Here is a 20,314-nt window from a genome sequence, read left to right on the forward strand (position 1 = left end):
GCATATATACCGCCTCCAGATTCTCGCCGTCCGTGGTGGCAGCCGTTATGGCGATGCCCCCCCATGGCTCCGGCGGACCACATAGATCGCGCACTTTAATATGCCAGAGATGTGATTCGAACCCGGTACCATGACTGCCGCCACAGACAAGTTTCAAACGTTCTACAGTTGGTTCGTTAGATCGCTAGTTGGTTTCTTTAATTAATCAGGGTGCTGAAAAATACGAGAACATAATAATAATAATAATAATAATAATAATAATAATAATAATAATAATAATAATAATAATAATAATAATAATAATAATAATAATAATAATAATAATGAACCACGCCGTAAGGGGGGGGGGGAAGGTGGGAGTGAAAGCGGAAAGACTGAAAGAGGAACCGTGGTCCATGGAGGTCTCCGGAATAATTTCGACCATCTGGGGATCTTTAACGTGCACCGATATCTCACAGCACACGGACGCCTCTTTGTTTCGCCTCCATCGAAACGCAGCCCTCGGCGGTCGGGATCGAACCCGGGAACTCCAGCACAGCAGTCGGGCGTCTTACCACTGCGCCACCGCGGCAGGGCCGAGAACATTGCCTTCAACCTCATTACAACGCCTGGTGAAGCAGTGCACAGATGGTGTAACCGTGCGTCTAGTTCGCAAAAACACCGCGATTTTTGGCCCCGGGGCCAAGGATAAGTCAAGAGGTAAGAAAGGTTTTCGAACTGCGCTCGTCACATGGGGGGGGGGGGGGGGGGGGAAACCCGAGTAGCGTTCCTCGAAACACCTCGCGCACACACCACCCATTCCCAACACTCCACGCCTTGCGAATGGAAACGCCGGCGGCAGGCATTAACAACAAGCACCTTCTCGGAAGGTCCGCCACCTCGAGCTAGAACAATGCGAAATGCACGCACCGACAGACGGGTAACGTGAGAGAGCGCTTTCTTCGCGAACAGGGGGAGTCGAGTCAACCAAACGTCACAGAGGGCGCTGCTTCCTACCAAGAAGTCATACTCGTCACCTTAATTGGCTCGTAAGTCGTTAACCTGTAAGGAATAGCTTCCTTCTCCTATCCTAATTAAGGCAAGGAAGGGTGCCGGGTGAAAGGGCACAAGGCAGATCAGCGCTGCCCGGTGAGGCAGCGCTGATCACATTGCACATTGCCCAGCGACGATGTAGTGTTATCTTATCAGCGACATCATCGGTATACTTATCAGCTAGGCAAAAGCTGTCATCGAACGGACAGAGTGCATTCCGCTCTGGCTTTTTGTTGTGCCCTGTCACCTTTCTCGCGGCCGCTCTGAGAACGCTACGCTGTTGATTGCAAGAGTCAGTCGAGCGAGAAGCTATTGGAGACCGCGTCGAGAAACCGGAGCTCTTCCCTGGAGCACGCACACCCCCTACTCGGGGGCACGCAAGTATAGTACGCGGAACCGAGCTCGTGTAACGCAGTTGACGAGACCACCCCACCGAAGATGTATATATACACACATGCCCGCGTCACGAGTTGGGGTACACAAACGATTAGCAACTAAACATAATTAAACATCTTCCCTCGCGTGAGTGACGGAAGATCGCGCTAGAAGTTGCGCCAAACGCAGAGTTAAATCCAGTCCACAAATTACCTAATTATAGCTAATAGGAAAACAATATCATGTATGTGAACATATATCTGGCCCCCTACCACGATTAACTTGCATCTGATTTTTTTCCTTCCTGTTTCGTGTAATTGCCCCCATGGATGATCAACACAGCATCCCTACTACGCTAACGCTCGATGATGATCATCATCATCAGCCTGACTATACCCACTGCAGAGCGAAGGCCTCTCCTATAGTTCTAGATACCTTGACCACTTAACCACTTGACCCGCTCGATGATCAATTTCCTCTAAAGATTAATCGATAACTAGGCAACATCGATTTGAATTGAGCTGTTGCCAGTTTTAAGGGGGAACATAGTGTGTTGCGGTTGCAGTTTGTAGGGACAATACAATCGAAATAATGCGTTTCGGTGACTACAATGGTCTCGGAGTGATGATTGCAGTATCTAGGTTCAGCCCCGTTTAGGTAAGCCGTCAAAACCGATGATGACCCATCAGCAATGAATGAGCTCATCCGAAATGACAGATGCATCACCCCGATACAGACTACGGTGATAAAACATTTTAGACGATACGTATGTGGCCGGATTCCTAGTGCAGAAAGACAAGAACAGAGAAACCCAGTGGACAGGAGGACAGATTATGCAGCGCGAAGGTAAAGGAAACGGATCCGCTTTAACGCTAATTGAACGAATGAAAGGCAGAAAAATGATCGACCGCAGCGTACCACAGAGTTTGACAAGGGAGATGATGCAAATCAGGAACAATATACGCCTGATCATCTCTTTGGGGGTTACACACAGTGAATTCCCGAAGTCATCACGTGCGATGAAACCTGGCTGATTCGTTTCGAATGTGAAACCAAAAGACAGTTGACGGAATGCATATTGGCACACAAGATTTGCACATCAAAAAGAGCCCCGTGACTTGCGAAGTCACGCATCAAATTGGTGACGACATGCGTTTGCGATGACAGGGGCGTGAATTTGAAAGACTTTCTCGAGCGTGGAACGACCATTATCCCCGCTCGTCCATGCGCAGGCTGCAAGTGTCTTGCGAACAACGACGACATGGGTTACACGCAATCGACTCCAAGTTGCATCACAATAACTCAATACTGCGTGCATATGCGACAGTTTAGAACAATATACCCGGTCGAAAAAACTACAGAACATTTTCTGATGTTACGACAGAATTTCTGTGCGGTTTTTGACGGGAAACCTGTTGTGACTACAGAACATTCTGTAGAACATCAGATATTTCTCTAGCTACAACAGAAAAGTGCTACAGAACTACAGACAACAGAAATATACTACAGAAAAGCTACAGAACTACAGAAAAGTACTACAGAACTACAGAAAAATCTGATGGTTACGACAGAACTACAGGATATTTTGTCGTATTTTTGACACAGTTCTGTATTTTTTTTCTACTGGGTATAGCCAACTTCGATGGACACCGATGCCACAATCACCAGAGTCCCGACCTACAGTATATAAGTTCCCGGGTTTATACATGTTAAGAAGATTGACGGCTGATCTGTGTTTATCTGTGTGGCAAACAGGTTCATAGAAAACAAAGGCGGCTGGATTTCACTGAAACGACTGAACCACGTATTCAGTGGCAGTTCCGGAGAACAACGGACACATACAGTGGATCGTGCGTCGCTTTCTGACCACCCCTGCGTGTCTCCCTTGTGTAAAATAACTAAATAAATAATCGAGCGCTTTCAAAATATTGCAGTTCCTACAAATCCTGTGCGTTCTTTATACAAGACCCACAAAACAGCTGGATTGCTGAGTCACAAAAAAGTGACACAAAAAGAGACCAACATGCAAATGAAGGCAATGACGCGACGTCGATCAAAACAAAGAAGAATCGGAAAGGGAAAGAAATGGGGGGGGGGGGGGGGGGTGCATACGGAGGAGCGGTATGGGGAAAGGCCAGCAGACGCGGAGGTGGCAAACACGAATATGGTGCTCGGATTCTACACGCTGCGCCGACAGACCCAGATGACTACGAAGATCGCGGCGGCTGAGACCACGCAGCAGCTCAGAAGGCGATGAGCGGCAGGCGGAAGTGCGACAGTCGATATACGAGACTGCGTCGGCGCAGCCAATAAGCGAAAACCCGCGCCTCGGGGGCAAAAGGAAGAAAAGACCCCGCGAGTCGTCTGCGCACGCCTGCGTACTGCGCGTCGCCGCGTCTAAGCCAAAACGATCCCTTGGCTGAACCATGGGCTTTCCTGAAGTTATATCACAAAGCCAACGGCTGAAACAAAATGAATTTGAATAATAATAATAATTGGTTCACAGGAAGGGAAAGGCGCCGTATCTGTCACACTTGTGTCTGTGGACACCTGAACCGCGCCGAAAGGCAAGAGAGGAAAGTGGGAGTTAAATTTGTGGAAAGGAAAATGAATTTGAATGGAACCATTTTTGGTTAAACAGTCAAACTCCCTTATAACAACATTGAAGAGCCAGGAAAATATCGTCGCTATAACCGATAATCGTTATAACCGGGCTAAGCGCAAAAAATAAAAAGAAAACATGACAAACTTGATAGATTTTGCTGAGGGGGAAGTAGCTTACAGTTTTCACTTATTTGCAGGCAGTTGAAGCCTGTAATCAGCAAGCGGTCAATACACGAGTACATGCGGTATACAGAAACATATGGATTCGCAAATAGTAAACCGCTAACGATTCGCAATACGCGTTACTTTACTGTGCTATGCCACCGGCTTAAGTTTTGTAGTGATTCATGAACATGTCTCAAACCACCGTCGTCAGATTACAAATATGCACGTCGGCGCCTTCCTCGCCGTTTTGTTGTAGCACGGCCGGTCTCGAGGGAGAGCGCGCGCCGTGGTTGTGTAGCGGGTTGCACTGCCGCCAGGCGACACGATGCACTCAACGGCCAAATCGCATTGATGGCAGTAATACGAGTTGATCGTCCCGGGGTGGTGCAGTGGTAAGACGCCCGACTACTGTCCGTAGTTCCCGGGTTCGAACCCGACCTCGGCGGCTGCGTTTCGATGGAGGCGAAACGAAGTGGCGTCCGTGTGCTGAGCGATGTCAGCGCATGTTAAAGATCCCCAGGTGGTTGGAATTACCCCGTAGCCCTCCACTACGGCTCCCCTTTCTCTCTTTCCACTTCCACTCCCACCTCCCTCCCTTCCCCTACGGCGCGGTTGAGGTGTCCACAGAGTAAGTGTGACAGATACTGCGCCTTTCCCTTCCTGTGAACCAATTACCAAATACAATTACGTTTTCGTATTTTTTTTTTAATATAGGTAAAACAATGAGAAAAAAAAATTGTAGGGGTTTTTAAGTAATTACACAGAATAGATGTGAGAAAGCTTCTGCCTACAGACAGGATAGAATTTGACGGTGCCTACGACACGAAAACAGAGTGCACCGAGCGACAGTTTGGTACAGTCTGCACGCGCAGGATTACCGGCTACGGGCATAACTTCTCCGTTTTTCTTTCTTTCTTTTTTTGTTAAGCGATAACTGCTTCTCCGTTACGCACTCTCTTGTCACGAGAAGTTCCTGGGTTCGAACTGATTTTTTTTTTTTTTTTTTTTGTAGTGTGAAAGTATTACAGCGAACATGCGAGAGTTCGACTATTCTGCCAGGCACTCCTATCCGAGGTTTCCCCTCGTTATGCCGATGATCCCGTGAGAATTAAAGAACTGTTCGAATTACCCATGCCACGTGGACTGTGACGTCACGATCTGGTGGGGGCGATAAGGAGTCGGGCACAAGCAAAGCCGTTGCTCGGCTCTGACGAGCGTATGGGCACTTCCGCACTAATATTGTACATTAAGATCACCACCTCACACTCATAGTTGTTATATTATCGATATCATAATGAGTCCGAGCGCTTTTCACACTACTAAATTACGCTGCGTTACGAAGAAAGGAAAGGCGCGGTACAGACTCGTGCCAGAATCGCGCAACGTGGGAAAGGATTCCGAAGGCGGTGCACACAAGCGGCTCGAGAGACTGCGCTCAGAATGGAATGCGTGTCTTTGCAGAACCGCCCATCGTCCAGAAAAGATAAAACCACGCGCCGGACGCGTGCGACCCAGACAGCTTGGATGCGCTGTCAGACAAATGCAGCTCCTCTCATCCCGTGCTATCACACAAATGCCATTTCGAAGTGCACAGAGTATAATGCCTCCGCGATCACTGCGCGGCACTGCCTCAGAAAGAAAACAGGAAAAGGGACCCGCGTGTGCAAGGCTTGAACCATCTAGTCGGCAACAACGGAAGAAAAAAGGAACGTATACCACTGTAAAAAAAAATCGCACCCTTTCTGACCCTATAACTTACACCTCCCAAAAAAGGGTGCATTGAGGTACTGATGCACCCTTTTATTGGGTGCAGCAAGCAGCAGAGCACCCATTATTAGAGTGCATCAGTACCTTGATGCACCCCTTTTTATTAGCTTTCTAGAGGGTGTGAGTTATAGACACGATAGGCACCCTTAAGGGCGTGATTTTTTTTTTTTTTTTTTACAGCGTGCGGGATGCGGAGAACAAAGTTGTCGCGGGGAGGACCGCAAGCAAATAGCCTAAAATACCTGAGTACTCCGTATGCTGGCATCAGACTATGTGACAGCGATGTCGCGAGGTAGATATACGATATACTTGCTCCCGACGGCCCGCGTCCCGTAAATTTTTGCAGGTGACTGTACACGTATGAGGGACGCAGCAGTGAAAAACTCCGGACTAATTCACGATTAAATGGGTTCGTTCCGTGTTGTATGACTCACTGACGGTGTTCATACAACTAAATGCACGTTTACCTCATCCCGCAAAGCGCAACTGTAGATTGATCAAGCTTGCAGGCGTGTTGAGATCCGGTCAACCGTAAGTTATCTGGCAGTCGCCACTGCTTGGCTTCCGCAAGGGGTATAGGGAAGGGAAGCCGCTTGGCACGGCGCATGCGCACCCAAACGATCCGCGCTATATAACCGAGATGACAACCTATACTCTGCGCAACCAAATGAATTCTACAAGTCACCTTTTAAGCATGATGGCGGATACAGCCCTTCTCCCCATGCATGCTTCTGAAAGAGAGACTGCTGCATTTCGGAAAACGTTCGCGCACGTGATGTTATACGATTCTTAATCATTCACAATAGTTATTGTAATATGTTATTACGAAAGGAAACGCGCAGTTAAGATTAAACGCCAGGTGGACATCCGAACACCGCTGTGAGGGAAAGGATGAACGGAGAGAGCAAGAAGGCAGAGTGAGGGCCCCTGAGATTCACCAACGTGCACTGACGCTGTACAGCACACGGGCGTCTTTATGCACTTCGCCTCATCAAAACACGGTGGCCGCGAGCTGGTGCACAGAATCCGAAAGCCCTAGAAATCCTGGGGCAATAAAGTAATTAACCTCAAGACTAACGCGATAGCGTTGGAAACAATGCGGTGTGAGGTTGTCAAAGTGCTCAACTAACGCACTAACTATAACCCCCCTCAATGGCGCTCTTCTTACAACCAAGGAACAGCGGTTCGAGTTCCGGGCCGATCATATATACGTGATCAGTGCAACTGCTTTTCTTTCTTCAGAGACACTGTTCGTCAAGGTGGTATAATGACGCCACGACCGTCTAAGACCCATGGGTAATTGTGCAGTAACGTCATCACACCGCTGCACTAAGTGATCATTGTGGGGGTGTTTAAAATAGCCCAAATAGGTCATGTGGTTGCGACGTCACATCCTCGTCGACCAATGGGAATTTGTCACATACGCCAGTTTTTGCCCTGATCGGGATCCTTATATTGCTATATACCATTCATATACTTTGACGCCACTTCACGTAACGGGAACGAAGAGCAATTCTTTTTATTCTGGCTTCTACATCTTGTTGCCCCGAACCTACACTAGAGCTGCTATCAAACAGCAAAGGCCAGTACCTTTGCTGTTTCATGGTAACTCTAGTGTAGGTTCAGGGCATCAAGATGTATGCAAACGCATGCAGATGTATGCAAGAGGTATGCGCGGATGCAAGCAAAAAGGGCAGACGATGGCAGTGACGGATTGAAGAGGCAAGCAGAAAACGCAACATCGTGGGGACTAAAGCAGGAGAAACCAAACCCACAAACCCCCTTTAGAACGGAAGCTCTAGTTCTCTCATTCCAAAAAAAAACCTCAAGGTCATCGGCTCCGAACATCTGACCTTGAACTCTCGCGCTGCGCAGCATAGATCGTCGCCTTCATCAACTTCCAACTGCAAAACGCTCTCGCACACGACTGAACATCGTCTTGTTCATGAAGTTCCATCTGCGCCGCTCTTTCAGTTAATCAACGCCATCTCGCTGAAGACAGAGACCGCACCCGTGCCAGTCAGGCTGCCGAGGTTACCAAGCGAGGAATCGAGCCAAAATCGAAGCGGCTGTATCGAATGCGGAGCCGGCCGATGGCTAACGCTCTTGAATTGGTTCAAGGACACTTGAACCTTCACAATTTTTTAGTCAGGAATGCGATCGAGAAAGCGTACGACTGTGATCCAAGATGGACGCTGCGAAGCAGTCGTAGAGCGCCACCATAACGGAAACTGGACCTCGCTCGTAGCACAGGAAAGCACCGAAAAGTAAGCTCCTCCAGCCTCTGCCCTCAGTAAAAAAAATAGAAATAAAAGGTCTTGGACCAGTCCTAGCATACGCGCGTGAAAGATGGAGCTAAAGGCAGCGGGAACGGTAAGCAAGGGTTCTATTCACACAGACGAAACCGTTATTTTGGGTGCATAACAGAGCCGCTCCCCACGACAGCGCCACGACTAGACGAGGACAGAAGTCGGAACGTCCGCTTTCTTTTTTATTTTTTTTTTTATGCCTCTAAACGCGAAACAGTCACGTTGAACGTGACCAAAACGTCGGGAGCCGTTAAGCGGAGCGGCATTAGAAAATATATTAAAAAAGAAAAGAAAGAAACCCGAGCAAAAGCGATTCGCGACAGCAGCTTAAAAGAAAGTCCGCCGGAGTCACGAGGCGATGGCACGACGTCAGGCGAGAGTCGCCGCAATTTTCGCGCCGCTGTCCCTTCTCCTACTCTCTCTCTCTCTCCCAAAGTCGACTTTTGCGTCAAAAATCTGACGCACTTACGTCTGGCCTTGCCGACACTTCCCCATCCATCACGGCGCCGCTTGGCTGCCGACGTATCACTTGAATGGTTAAAGCCGTCCTTAACGCGTCCTATCAACCCTAGCGATCGTGGTACGGGTAAAAAAAAATAATAAAAACAAATCCACTGCGTTTTGCATGGACTTGCTCTCGTTTCGATCGTCTCAAGATATCATTTGCGACCCTACGTTTTACTTTACTGTTGCGTGCACTCACGCTTGGTGCGGTCGTTCCGAGCGGGCGCTTCGTAATTCCAGCGCTAAGTTGTTCATGTAAATATCGGTTATCTCCACAAACTGCAACAAAATGTTGCTCCTGAAGGAGGCGGCGGAAAACAACAGTTGCATACAACTCGAGAACATAGCGCCAAATTCCCCTTCCGAGAATGCCGTCCACTGAGTGTCACGGTTAATCCATTGAATCGATGGTTATTCCCTAGGCGTATGCCAGCACCCGTGACGTCACGCTACTTTGTGCAAGGAGATTAACCACGATGTCAGTCGAAGCCACTTGCTGGTCTCCTTCGAGGGGCAGTTGGCGCTAAGTATTGCAGTTATATCGTATCCGAACATAGTCGGTGGCTCATTGCATATGCACTTATGACAGTGAAGACCAAATTCTCCGCCCCCCCCCCCCCCTCTCTCCTAGTGGTATGAATCTGCGGCCATTTTGTGGTGCATGCAACACGGCAAAAACTTATTGCTAGTTGTTCCGGCTTGACGAAGCAACGCTCTGCACCACAAAATGGCGGCCATGACGTCACTTGAACACCTCTTATAGACAGTTAACCAGTTACTGCCCATTTCCTCTTCTTAACCTCCTGTTCCTCCCGTACTCCTGCAGTGCAACCATTATGGTGCCCCTCTTTTCTTAACCTCACTGCTTCGTGCCATGATGTGAAAAATTGGCAAATGAGGACATATAGTTAGAACAGCACACATCATCCACTAGTGCCTGTGCTGCCCAAGCAATCAAGTTAACATCAAAAGGTCACAGCCACAAAATATGAAAGCCCGTAATCGTGCATCATGCAACCTGTGTATTGGGCATTACACTGCTAATAGGACAACCGAGGTTACAGCTCCTACAGCGCAGTTCTTTATTTTTGCCTTTCGTTTTTTTTTCTTCTGGCATATACAAACACTTGTTGCCAGAAAACAACCCGTGGTGACAGCTAGATTTTAATGATGCAGTGCCTTGCATATTATGTACACCATACACCTGGTGCAAATGTCCCTGCTCCCATTTTCTTAAAAGTAACAAGAAATGTGCACAGCACTCTACAAACCACATTTCCCAACAAGCAAAGTGGTACTTCCAGCAGCCACGGAAAGAGATGGCATGCCAAAGGAAAGAATATGAAATATCAACTGGTGCACTACCACATCATCGACAGATGATGGGAATTTTTCAATTCTGTCGTCAATTTATTGCATGTGCTGCACAGGCACCAGCATGTGTGCAATTTTAGTAATTTTAGACTATGGTAAATCCGTGTAACTTACTAATTTTATTTAATGTAAAAGTAAGCTAATAATGTTGTTATGAGTGAAGGCCCTCACAATGAATGGGGGTGAGTCAGAGGTGCTATGCCAGCTGCAAGTCCTTTTAGGGCTCCGCGCCAGAGAAAAAAGAACTCATCTTCTTTCACAGCACATAATGCCTCAACGTCTCTGGGGGCAGCTGTTACAACATCCTGCTAATAAACCTACAACCAGTCTAGTCTACATCGTCAGAGTGTAGGGCTCAGCAACAATGAAAGGCTGAATAAATGTTCAGAACTTTTATCCCATATTTTCATTGCCTGTATACGGTAGGGTTTCTGTCCAACTGCTGTCAGACAAAACGGAACAATTGGGACAAGACTCGTCGGTAAAACGTAACTGTCAACTAGGATGATGTGTCTAGGCAAAAGTTCATGCCCTCAATGAAAGTGAGTGGTAACTGAATAACTTAAAACTGAGAGGGGGGGGGGGGGGGGGGGGGGTCATTGGCAGGGACACTGTACATCATGAATGCGAATGCATTGCCCTTCCTTCAACCAGAGAAAGAAGACAGCTGCTATGTTCTCGTTAATGGGCAAAGCAGTCATAACATTTGGTAAGTGTGTGTGCACAGAACCCTTTATCGTGGCTGGAAAGCTGCCTAATGTAGGTGTATGACAGGAGCCTTTTGGCAAAAAGACGTCTGCACTGCACAGTAGTGTTTCAGGACAGAAGGAGGTGTTCTCAGAGAGCAAAGAGGCAAGGGAGTTCGTGCGTGGGTGGGTATATGCATAAAGAGTGCCTTAATGGCACCTTTGTTTTACAGAAATCATGCATTGTTGCTAAATGTAACTCTAATTTCGTATCTATATTTATGCATGTTCATGAGCCCGAGAAAGCGCGTATATTCACCAAAAGAACTTGCAGGAGTTTACACAGAGAAATAAATGGCGTTAAGCTGCCAAAATTATAAATTCCAAATCCCATGCAATATGAACTAAATTGTGCCCAATTAAATGGTACAGCTTAGGTAATAATGCAATTTAGCGTTATCAGTAAATGTCATTACTTCATGAGCCATTTGAACGAGTTTAACGTTTTGCCCTGAATCTTTCTTCATTGGTTCCCCCTTTGTAAGCTTTATAAACTAAGTTGTGCAGCAATTTATACACTCTTGGAACTTTTACTTAGCCATTTGCTCTGTCTTGCAGTATTATCAAAAGACAGTTTTAAATATAATTTCAAACATCACTAAAATATTTGGATCATCAAAGCAGGTGAAAAGCTGACCCACAAGCAACGAGTCCACACAGAAATTTATCACCGGTGGAAAGTAAATTTAACTAAAAGCGTATTTAAGCAGATTTTAAAAAAAACCTCAAGCATGCATAACTATACAAAGGGCGCAGCTTTCATATTTACAAATATATGAGAAGCCTAACGACACTTCTACTTTGATTATGTTACACATAAAAAATAAACAGTCGCTTACACTGTCCCCCTAGCCTCTTGAAAAAAAAAAGTTGGCTGCATTTTCTTGTGAACCAGAGAGGAAGCACTTTTTTAAATACCCGCGCTAGAATGTAGCAATGCTCCACGAGTGAAATATCTCACATACCCTAGTGACCTACTTATCACAGAGTCATTGTTAATAGACCGCATAAAGCTATCTTGCATTTTAGCACAGATAACAAGGTGTAAGAACAATGCTGGCCTCAATGCAGGGCTTTCGGTCAATCCAAAAACGTGGCCATCAAATTTTCCATCCCTGGAGTGTTACAAGAGCATTGCAAAGCTGCACAAACATAGTGAATCAATTGCAGCCTATGTTTCTGAAGCTCAAATATCCCTGTTCCAACCACACCGTTGAGCTAAAATCGGCCTTCAAACAATACCGAAGCTTTTCCTTTCCTATAGGGATCTGCACCTCTATAAACGGTATCAGTGTTCAAAATGCACCTGAACCCTGCTGTTGATGTGGTTTATTTCTTCAATAAATACCCACAGACACAACTTTCTAACTGACTTTTCACAAATGCCAAAGAAACGTGCCCATATTTAAGATCAGCATGATAAATGGGTTTGGCTGCATGTGCATGTCAGAATACTCATGACAGGATACATTATCATTTTTCACATTTTACGAAACTTGACTTCAGTATCAGGGGTTTCTTTCTCTGATGCAAGTGATCATGGCAGACTGATACACAAATAAACAGCAATTTCACGCACTTGAGTGCTCAACAACACAGCATAATGCCCACATTAAATTCATGGCATTATTTAAAATGATGAATTTAACAACGATCGACCAATTCAGTGCATGATTTGTGACGCAGTTCGTTTTGAGTTTAAGAGTTTTCTAGTACCATGAGGTGCTATGGAGCCCAGAAGCGACAAGATACTTTCTACAACAGGAAAGTGACAACCAATCTAGATGTTGAGAGCAAAATCTATGCACAAAATCCCAGAATTCATGAGCCGAAAACACACAGCTTAATCATCCTTTGCTCAGACCAACCCTGTACAACTTCCACAAATAACATTAAAACAACAAAGGATTGCCCTCAAATTGCTAGTCGGAAAATCTGAAATACAAGCATGACTGAAATGCATACATATGTGAATACGCTCATTTCTTCAGGAAATCCTCTGCTGTGATGATGTGAGAAGACTGCCAAAATGTGACGGCCCTATTAAGACACAAGCACTGTGATATGCATCACCTACCATGTCCATTCATTCTCCACCAAACTATTCTAAGCCAAGGTGAAAGGCCATTCAATGTGGGTTTCAATTTTTTTTGTTCATGTAGTCACAATTTATCGCTCAATCACACACTGAAGAATCACTGGCATGATCTGCACAAACAATGGGGCAATGACCTGACGAATGGGACACATCCGACAGGCAGGTTGTGCAACTTTTATGCAAAACGGCTTGTCAATGAATACGTGCGCTATATGTCTTGATGCCAAGTGCACCTAAGTGCCTGTACTCCGCCTTTCAACCTTACGGCTACTTGTAGCTGAGAAGGGTACGACCTTGAGGAGTCGGTATGTGCCCGGCCGTAACGGTGACAGTGAGTGACAGCGCATGCGTCATTAGACACCGTTGTGGAAACACCAATGCACCTGTTTGCCCCACTTGAGCTTTTGCCCAGTTATGGCGACCGTACCCCCGGTGTGCGCGGAGAGCTCATTAGACGGCCCGTCAGGAGGGCTCACAGCACGTACCTTGGCAAGCCGTGCCCGCTTGATGAGGTCGTTGAGCTTGCGCAGCGCGGCGTTGCGCGGCAGCCCCTGGATGTCGTTGAAGAGGTCCTGCTCCTCGGCCTCGAACAGCTTGCGGTTGGTGTCGTAGCGCAGCGGCTGGTCCCAGAAAGAACCGATGTAGACGCGCGCCACCTCGGGCGTATTCAGCACCTTGCCCAGGGACCACATGAGCGCCCCGTAGACGCGCATCAGCTGCTGGTGGTCTACCATGTCCGCCTTGTTGAGTACGATGCGTATCTTGTCGTCGTGGCCGCGCAGCGCCTCGATACTCCGCCGGAACTCGTCCGAGATGTCCAGCTTGTGCGCGTCGAAGAGTAGGATGATGCGATCGACGCGCTCCGCGAACCACTCGAGCACGCCCGTGAAGTCGTAGCCCCGGTCGACGCGCTGCTTTTCGCCGCTCAGGATGCCCGGCGTGTCGATGATGGTCATGCTTTGGAGCACGGGTGACGCCACTTGCGAACACTGGAAACGGTTTAGGAACGCGTTGCCGAACTTGGCGAGCGGACGGAACTGCTTTTTGGGGTCCACGACGAGCGCGTTACCCGGAATGACGCCCTCCTGTTCTCCGTACATGACGGCGATGAATCGGTCCGTCGTCGGCTCGGGACCGATCCGGATGCCCGGAAAGTCCCGTTCGAGTAAGTAGCGGATAAATGTAGTCTTTCCTGTCGAGTACTGACCCACGAGCAGGATCATGGGCTTGGACTCGAAGTCCGGATCGTCCAGCGGCGGCGAGTGGAAGTCGTGGAACAGGTAGTGCTCCTCGAGTGGCAGGATCTTGGCCTTGTAGATCTTTTTGAGGCCCTCGACGACCGTGTTGTAGAGCTCGGGATGCCGCTTGCGGCCGTCATCGTTGTTCAGCCAGCTGAACATCTTGTCCAGCTACTGCTGCTGCTTGTGCCGCCCCAGGCTGCTGCCACCGTGCTTGCTGCCGCCCCTTCGAGGGGTGCGTCACACGTCACTTCCACCTCCGTCATCGGAATGATGATGACTGCTATGCTCCTTTCCTGCCTCTTTTACCTTCCTCCTCTCTTTTTTTGGAGCAACACACGCATTCTTTCCCCTCATATCGCCCCACCCTGAGCCTGCTGCTTGCCTTTCGGCAACCGGCATTACGTCACGTCGTTTTTGCTTTTGTTCTTCCTAAAAACTCAAAACCGAGAACTCTAATTAGTTGTCTAAGCCATCCAAACTCATTACTTCCTCCTATATATATAAAAAAAAAAACAAATCACCCCATCGCCAAAGCAACTTTACTAGTTATAGCGCCATCTAAGCACCTAAAACTAAACTAATTTTTTTACAAAATTACATTCGCAATCTTAAGTGTAGTATTGAAAGCTGCCGAGTTACGTCACTTACTAAATAAGCTTTGCTTGCTCGATTTTTCTGCACAGCTAGTACATACTCGTACCGTGGTCTACACGTCAGCGGACCTTATGCTTTTTGCGCGACACGCAGAGCCGACGCCCGCACTTGCGCTTGAGTTTGTCCATTCATTGGTCGGTTCCCATGACGACTATGCACCTGTTGTGGAATCTCGTCCACGCGTCCACGTTTTGACACCAGTGGCGATGCCTGAGCGGTCATCTGGTCAGGCCACGCATGACGTCAGCTGATGCATGGCCGTGCGGCCCACCTTCTCTTTCTCAATACGTGACCGCGCACGACACGCTCTCTCGGTCGAGTATTGGAAAGCGTATCGTTAGTGACCCGGTCAGCACTTTGTGTACCGAAGCTCTGCCAATTGGCTGGCAGCAATGGACGCCTCTGCCAATCTCTCTCGCTGCCCAGATAATTATCACTTTCTTTGCTTAGTGGGGAAAGCAGTCTGCCTTTTAGAGTATTCACTGGACCTTTCGCGTTTACGCAATCTATATATTCAAACTTTGGGGGACTAAGAGAATTTCCCCTATTCACAAATGCAGGTTGCCTTGATGGGGTTACTTGTTACAAGAAAATTTACTATGAGCAACCATTCTGGTAAACTCGCACCAGCAAAGCATTTTCAAGAGCTAATATGTTCCCCTTCCACTTATTTCCTCATAATCATTTTCCTCAGCTTCAGTTACAAGGCACCAACTTGAGAGTGAAGGGCGAAAGTAAGGTTAATTCGGGTCGTTTATAGTTCATACTGCATTTACTGACTCAGCAGAAATTTCTGATAGCGGTTATTTCAGCTGTCGGCTTCGCTAGTGTATCAGCTCCGTTTTTCAGTAGAAAAATAGATTTTCATATAAATCAGTTTACACATGAAACTTATTCTGCGTGCACATGCCAAGAAAAATCAAATTTTTATCTTCAAAAGATAGAAGCCATAAGTATCCAGAACATTATACAATCTTTGCTGGCAGCAGTTGGTATAACTCGAGGTTAGCCAATAAAGTTTATCATCAACAATTTATTATAACATATTTCACGCATGCATGATCAAATTGCACGGTGAAATTTATTGCTGGTGGGTTTTTCAGTGGGTGCAAATGGTCTTTCAACTCTGTCAAGGTTATCAGCTAGCCTAATGCTTGCTCACTTATATACAAAATGTTTGCACAAAAGGGTACAGCAAATCTTTCATATTGTATTTTGTTTTGGAATTATGTGTAAAACAATAACAAACATGGATCATTTTGTGGCATTTGCTTGTAACAGTAAATAATCCCCTGGCCCCTCTGCATTTCAGTAGCTGAACAATGGTTTCAACATCACAAGCAAGTATGGTATCACATGAGGCACAGAAAAACTGACAGCTATTTGTTCAGTCGACCATCATGGCTTCTGAGACAGCGTAGTGTAACAGTTGGCATGGATTAAAATGCAAACCAGAGAACCAAAGCTCCTGAATGCCTCATGTGGTCTCATTCTCTTTCTCAATTTAATGGCAAAAATGTCCTTCCCTAATGCAAAGCACCATGCAGTGGATATTTAGTGACACCAGACCAGTGTTTCAATTTGGAAATGTAGTCCCCAAAGTCGGCATCCCAGTTTGCCACATTACTGTTTGCTTGGCATCTTTTATCCCCAGGATGTCATCGGAGTAGAACCACCTGCTAGCCGCTTTGCTTACTATTAACAATACTGAAGAATTCAAAAAGCGGATACAGGTACATTTCGCAGTAGCTTAGGCACTTTATTATTTTTCTTCACTTTATGATGTTGCACGTCCATTGTGCCAATCCCTTCTGTGTGCTTTTCTGTTGTTAAAACTGCTGGTAGAATGTTCTTATCAATTTTTGTTTTGTCACTAATTGATACTACAGCTGCTGTTGGGATTTTCGGTCGTAACCGTCTCTACCGTACCCTGCATAGCCTTGCCTTTTTTTCTTCTCAAGTTTATTGCACCCTCAATATTTTTTCAACATTATGAAATCTGTATTTTCCTTATGCCTGCTAACCTTGTATAATGATGTTGCACAGTATATTTCTTACTCGCGTTTATTGTTATGTTAAATAACCTTTTGTGAACCGTTAATTCATGTAAAAATTCGTACCGTCCACCCCCTCGCTAATGCCCTCTGCGTGAGTCATGGGGGAGTGTGAAATAAATAAATGAATTTCCAGAACTGCAACTGCTTATAATCATGACTTCGAGGCCACGTCTTTGATCATGCCATCGTATCACCCGGATGGAACCATCCAGTGGTTCGAACTTCTGTGCAACTACTGCTGTGCCTCAAGTCTTTTGCTGCTTTCTGCAACGATGTGGCATTTCATAAATGGCGTAATGGTAGCGCCATTCCAATCCAATAACCAAACTTACATATCTGAACTTATTCACTTGTCTGCACTTTACGTTGACATTTTCATTCGCATCTTTCCTTTTATACTGGACACACTCGTATTTCCTGCCTACACCAACACCACTCTCCACTTGCGCTCCGTGCGCTAGATCAACTGGAAACCATGGCAACGAGTCACATGTCACATGTTTCACTCGGTAACTGCACCACTGTACCACGCACCGTCGACATAAACAGAAATTGCACAGGTGCGCACACGCTGACTAACGTTGTTGAAGCAACAGGCAAAACCAAGCCAAAGGAGGCAGGCACCCGGAAAACGAAACTTTAGCGCAAACCTCGCACTCCACCGCCAGTGATCACGAACTGACACGGCTCCCGCCGAGGCATCGCGGGGGAGAAGGCAACGCGCAAGGTACGCGCTCCACACGGAGAACGACTCGTGCAGAGTCGAGTAGTGACCAGGTTCGCCCAAGCCGGGCCCAGACTCGGCGCCGTGCGACCTCCTGGCACGTCGGTCACCTGATTCACACACAGCACAGCGACGCCTGACCTCCAGAGCCTGTCGAGCGTGGCGCCAAGACGTCGAACCCCCTGCGCCCGCTCGGGGTCCGCGCGTAGTAGCGCTGCGACGGAGTCGATCACCAAAAGCTTCACTCGCTTCGTCCGGCGCAGCGCCGGCAGCGAGGTCTCCAAGCACTGAAGCAGCATAGGCCATTCTCCCAGTTGAGCAACCAGCACCCGGTCTCCACGCACTCCGGTCGGATCCATCTGACGCAGGCGTTTATCCGGAAAGCGCTCCTCGGTGCAGATGTACAAAACGTGCGCATCGGCAGCCGTAAGCGCGGCCTGCAGGCAGAGCTGAGTCTTACCGCTACCGCTTTCGCCACAAAGCTCGATGATGCCGCGCGTGCTCGGGCCGCCGTCGAGGTACGCGTCCAAGACGGGGCAGCCCAAGCTGAGCTGGCGCCATTCTGGACGCTCTGGTTCGCTTGCTGTGCGCTGCCACACGCTGAAAAGCTGTCGGCTCGCTTCACTGCTCGAGAGTCCGCCCTTCAAGCGATATTCTAGCAACGTCAGCCTCGGGTCAGCGTCAGCCGGCTCGTCGGACCATGCTTTGGATGGTCCCGCAGTTCCCGCCATTGCGTGGGCCGGCCTGGAAGTCATCTTGGACATCTTCTGGGAGTACGAAGGTACGAACAGTAGTACATAGCCGGCAAGCAACTAGCGAAGGCGTCACAAAAAAAAATCACCTTTTAAACTCATAATAAAAGCTATATAAAATAACTAAGTACTTTTTAGGCAGAAATTGCATTTTATATTTATAACTATATATGTTAATTTCTACTGTCACAAGAGGGCAGCACCTAACAAAAAGCGGAAAATTCAAATTTTTATTTTCCGAGCGGGTGCGCTCCGCGTGTTAACAAAATCGACAACTGCGTATCTGTTCGGTTAGTTAATTTAGCTGTGCGCTACTAGTCGGGTTAATACATTGCATTCTGACGGCAGTTGCTTCAACGTAGCAACATCTGAACGCTATATAACATCGGATATTTGAGGCACATTTGCATCGTCACGCACGGTTACCTGTAAGAGTCACAAACTGTTCTTGTCATGTGGAGTCACGATCTGTCTTGAACGAATATCATAAGGCAGGAAACCTGCCGGTCCTGTCCTCTCGATGCAAGCGAGTAGATTTGCATTGTAAGTGAGCATCTAATGTAGGCTCTTCATCGCAGCTCACTCAAATAAGCTACTACACCTCATTCACTCTTGTGCATGCAGCGTGGGTGCATAATAAGAATTCCTGGAACGTATTTGCAATGTGTGCAACGATGTAGGACATTTCCACGCAGAAATTTCCAAAAGGGGTTAGCATGACTGTCCCAGTTGATATGGCTCACTAGCTCATTCCCTGCAGCTAGCAGCTGCACTAATACTGCGAAAGGCATTTCTTTGGGATAAACCAGTTGTGGATGCAGTGTTTTTCATTTTTCAACCTTTCTGAAAGTCACAAAGAAGAGTTAACGTGTTTCTTAATGTAGGCACACTAAATTAAAAAAAAAATCGTTCTCTGGTTCGTTTACAAGGCTTAACTTACTAGGGAGCCTACATAAAAACCGGTACATGTCCCAAAGCAACTCACGCCAAGTGAAACGCAGCGGAGGACTACGGAATTTCGACTACCTGGGGTTTTTCAATGTGCACTGCTGGACTGATGGGTTTATTGACAGGCAGAGAGGTGTGCCGGAGTAATTAAAATCTGGCCTGCTACTCTGCACTGGTGAAGGAGATGAAAGAGGATCATGATGGGTGACGATGTGGGAGAAGGCATATGAAAATATATATAAAGGCACGGCAACTTGCTTTACAAGCGCGAATCGAGTCCGGTGGCGCACAAAAAATGGCAAAGAGCCCGCACTGCCTGGGCACCTATCACCTTGTCCTGCCAAGCGCCCAGCAGCAGTTCCTCAGACAGAGGCCTCTCGTCCAAACGCTTCTAGACAACGGCGAGCACTTTCCTTTCACGCGCATACACTGGGCACACTGATAATGTATGGTCAACTGTCTCTGTGATGCCTGAAGTTGAACATTCCGGGGAGTCCGCCTGTCCAATTAAATGCAAGTACCTGCGTGTGAAAGCTATGTTTAAACAAAATTTATGCAGCAAGCATGCATGATGGCGCGGAATTTCACGCGGAACATAAAATGCAAATCGCACAATACATATATGCGCCTTGCTTCTCGCCTCCATACTAACGCGATCGGGATTTTATCCCGCGTCCTTGGGTTCAGCAGCCAGCGCTCTAATTAACCACTGAGCCACTGCAGCGGGGCAATGAAAGAAACAATTAACACTTGCACCCTATGCTAAAATGTGGCTCTGTATGACCATACATACCTTTTACTACAAGTTTGGTAGATATAATAGAGACACACATGTTAAATAGCAACAAAAAAGCACTATGATACTACTGGCACGAGGAAGTTATCTCTCGAATCCAAGCTTTGGCTTTTGCTACTTCTATCATCAAGAATGTTTCATAGGCGTCAGTGGAGTGTGGTTAATGTT

At 47.2% G+C, this 20,314-nt stretch overlaps 2 protein-coding genes across 2 annotated transcripts in view; both read right to left on the reverse strand.

Moving 5' to 3' along the window:
* The window catches only part of Past1 (putative achaete scute target 1), a 40,800-nt gene extending 26,337 nt beyond the window's left edge, over positions 1-14,463 (reverse strand). Inside the window, exon 1 of the mRNA XM_084582765.1 lies at positions 13,460-14,463. Coding sequence (XP_084438891.1) covers positions 13,460-14,374 — 915 coding nt within the window. The 5' untranslated portion in view covers positions 14,375-14,463. The remainder of the gene's footprint in view (positions 1-13,459) is intronic.
* Positions 14,464-14,997: 534 nt separating this feature from the next.
* Positions 14,998-18,449, reverse strand: LOC146176433 (DNA repair protein XRCC3-like). The gene has a single exon (XM_084582766.1). The coding sequence runs from the start codon at positions 18,412-18,414 to the stop codon at positions 17,566-17,568; it is 849 nt and encodes a 282-aa protein (XP_084438892.1). The 5' UTR covers positions 18,415-18,449; the 3' UTR covers positions 14,998-17,565.
* Positions 18,450-20,314: the final 1,865 nt, after the last annotated feature.

This window comes from Amblyomma maculatum, chromosome 10 (assembly GCF_055883805.1).
Source record: "Amblyomma maculatum isolate TAMU_Amacu chromosome 10, ASM5588380v1, whole genome shotgun sequence".
Lineage (NCBI taxonomy): Eukaryota > Metazoa > Arthropoda > Arachnida > Ixodida > Ixodidae > Amblyomma > Amblyomma maculatum.

Coding starts and splice junctions, on each gene's coding strand:
- LOC146176433 (XM_084582766.1), bottom strand. CDS start 18,414: ATGTCCAAGATGACTTCCAGGCCGGCCCACGCAATGGCGGGAACTGCG.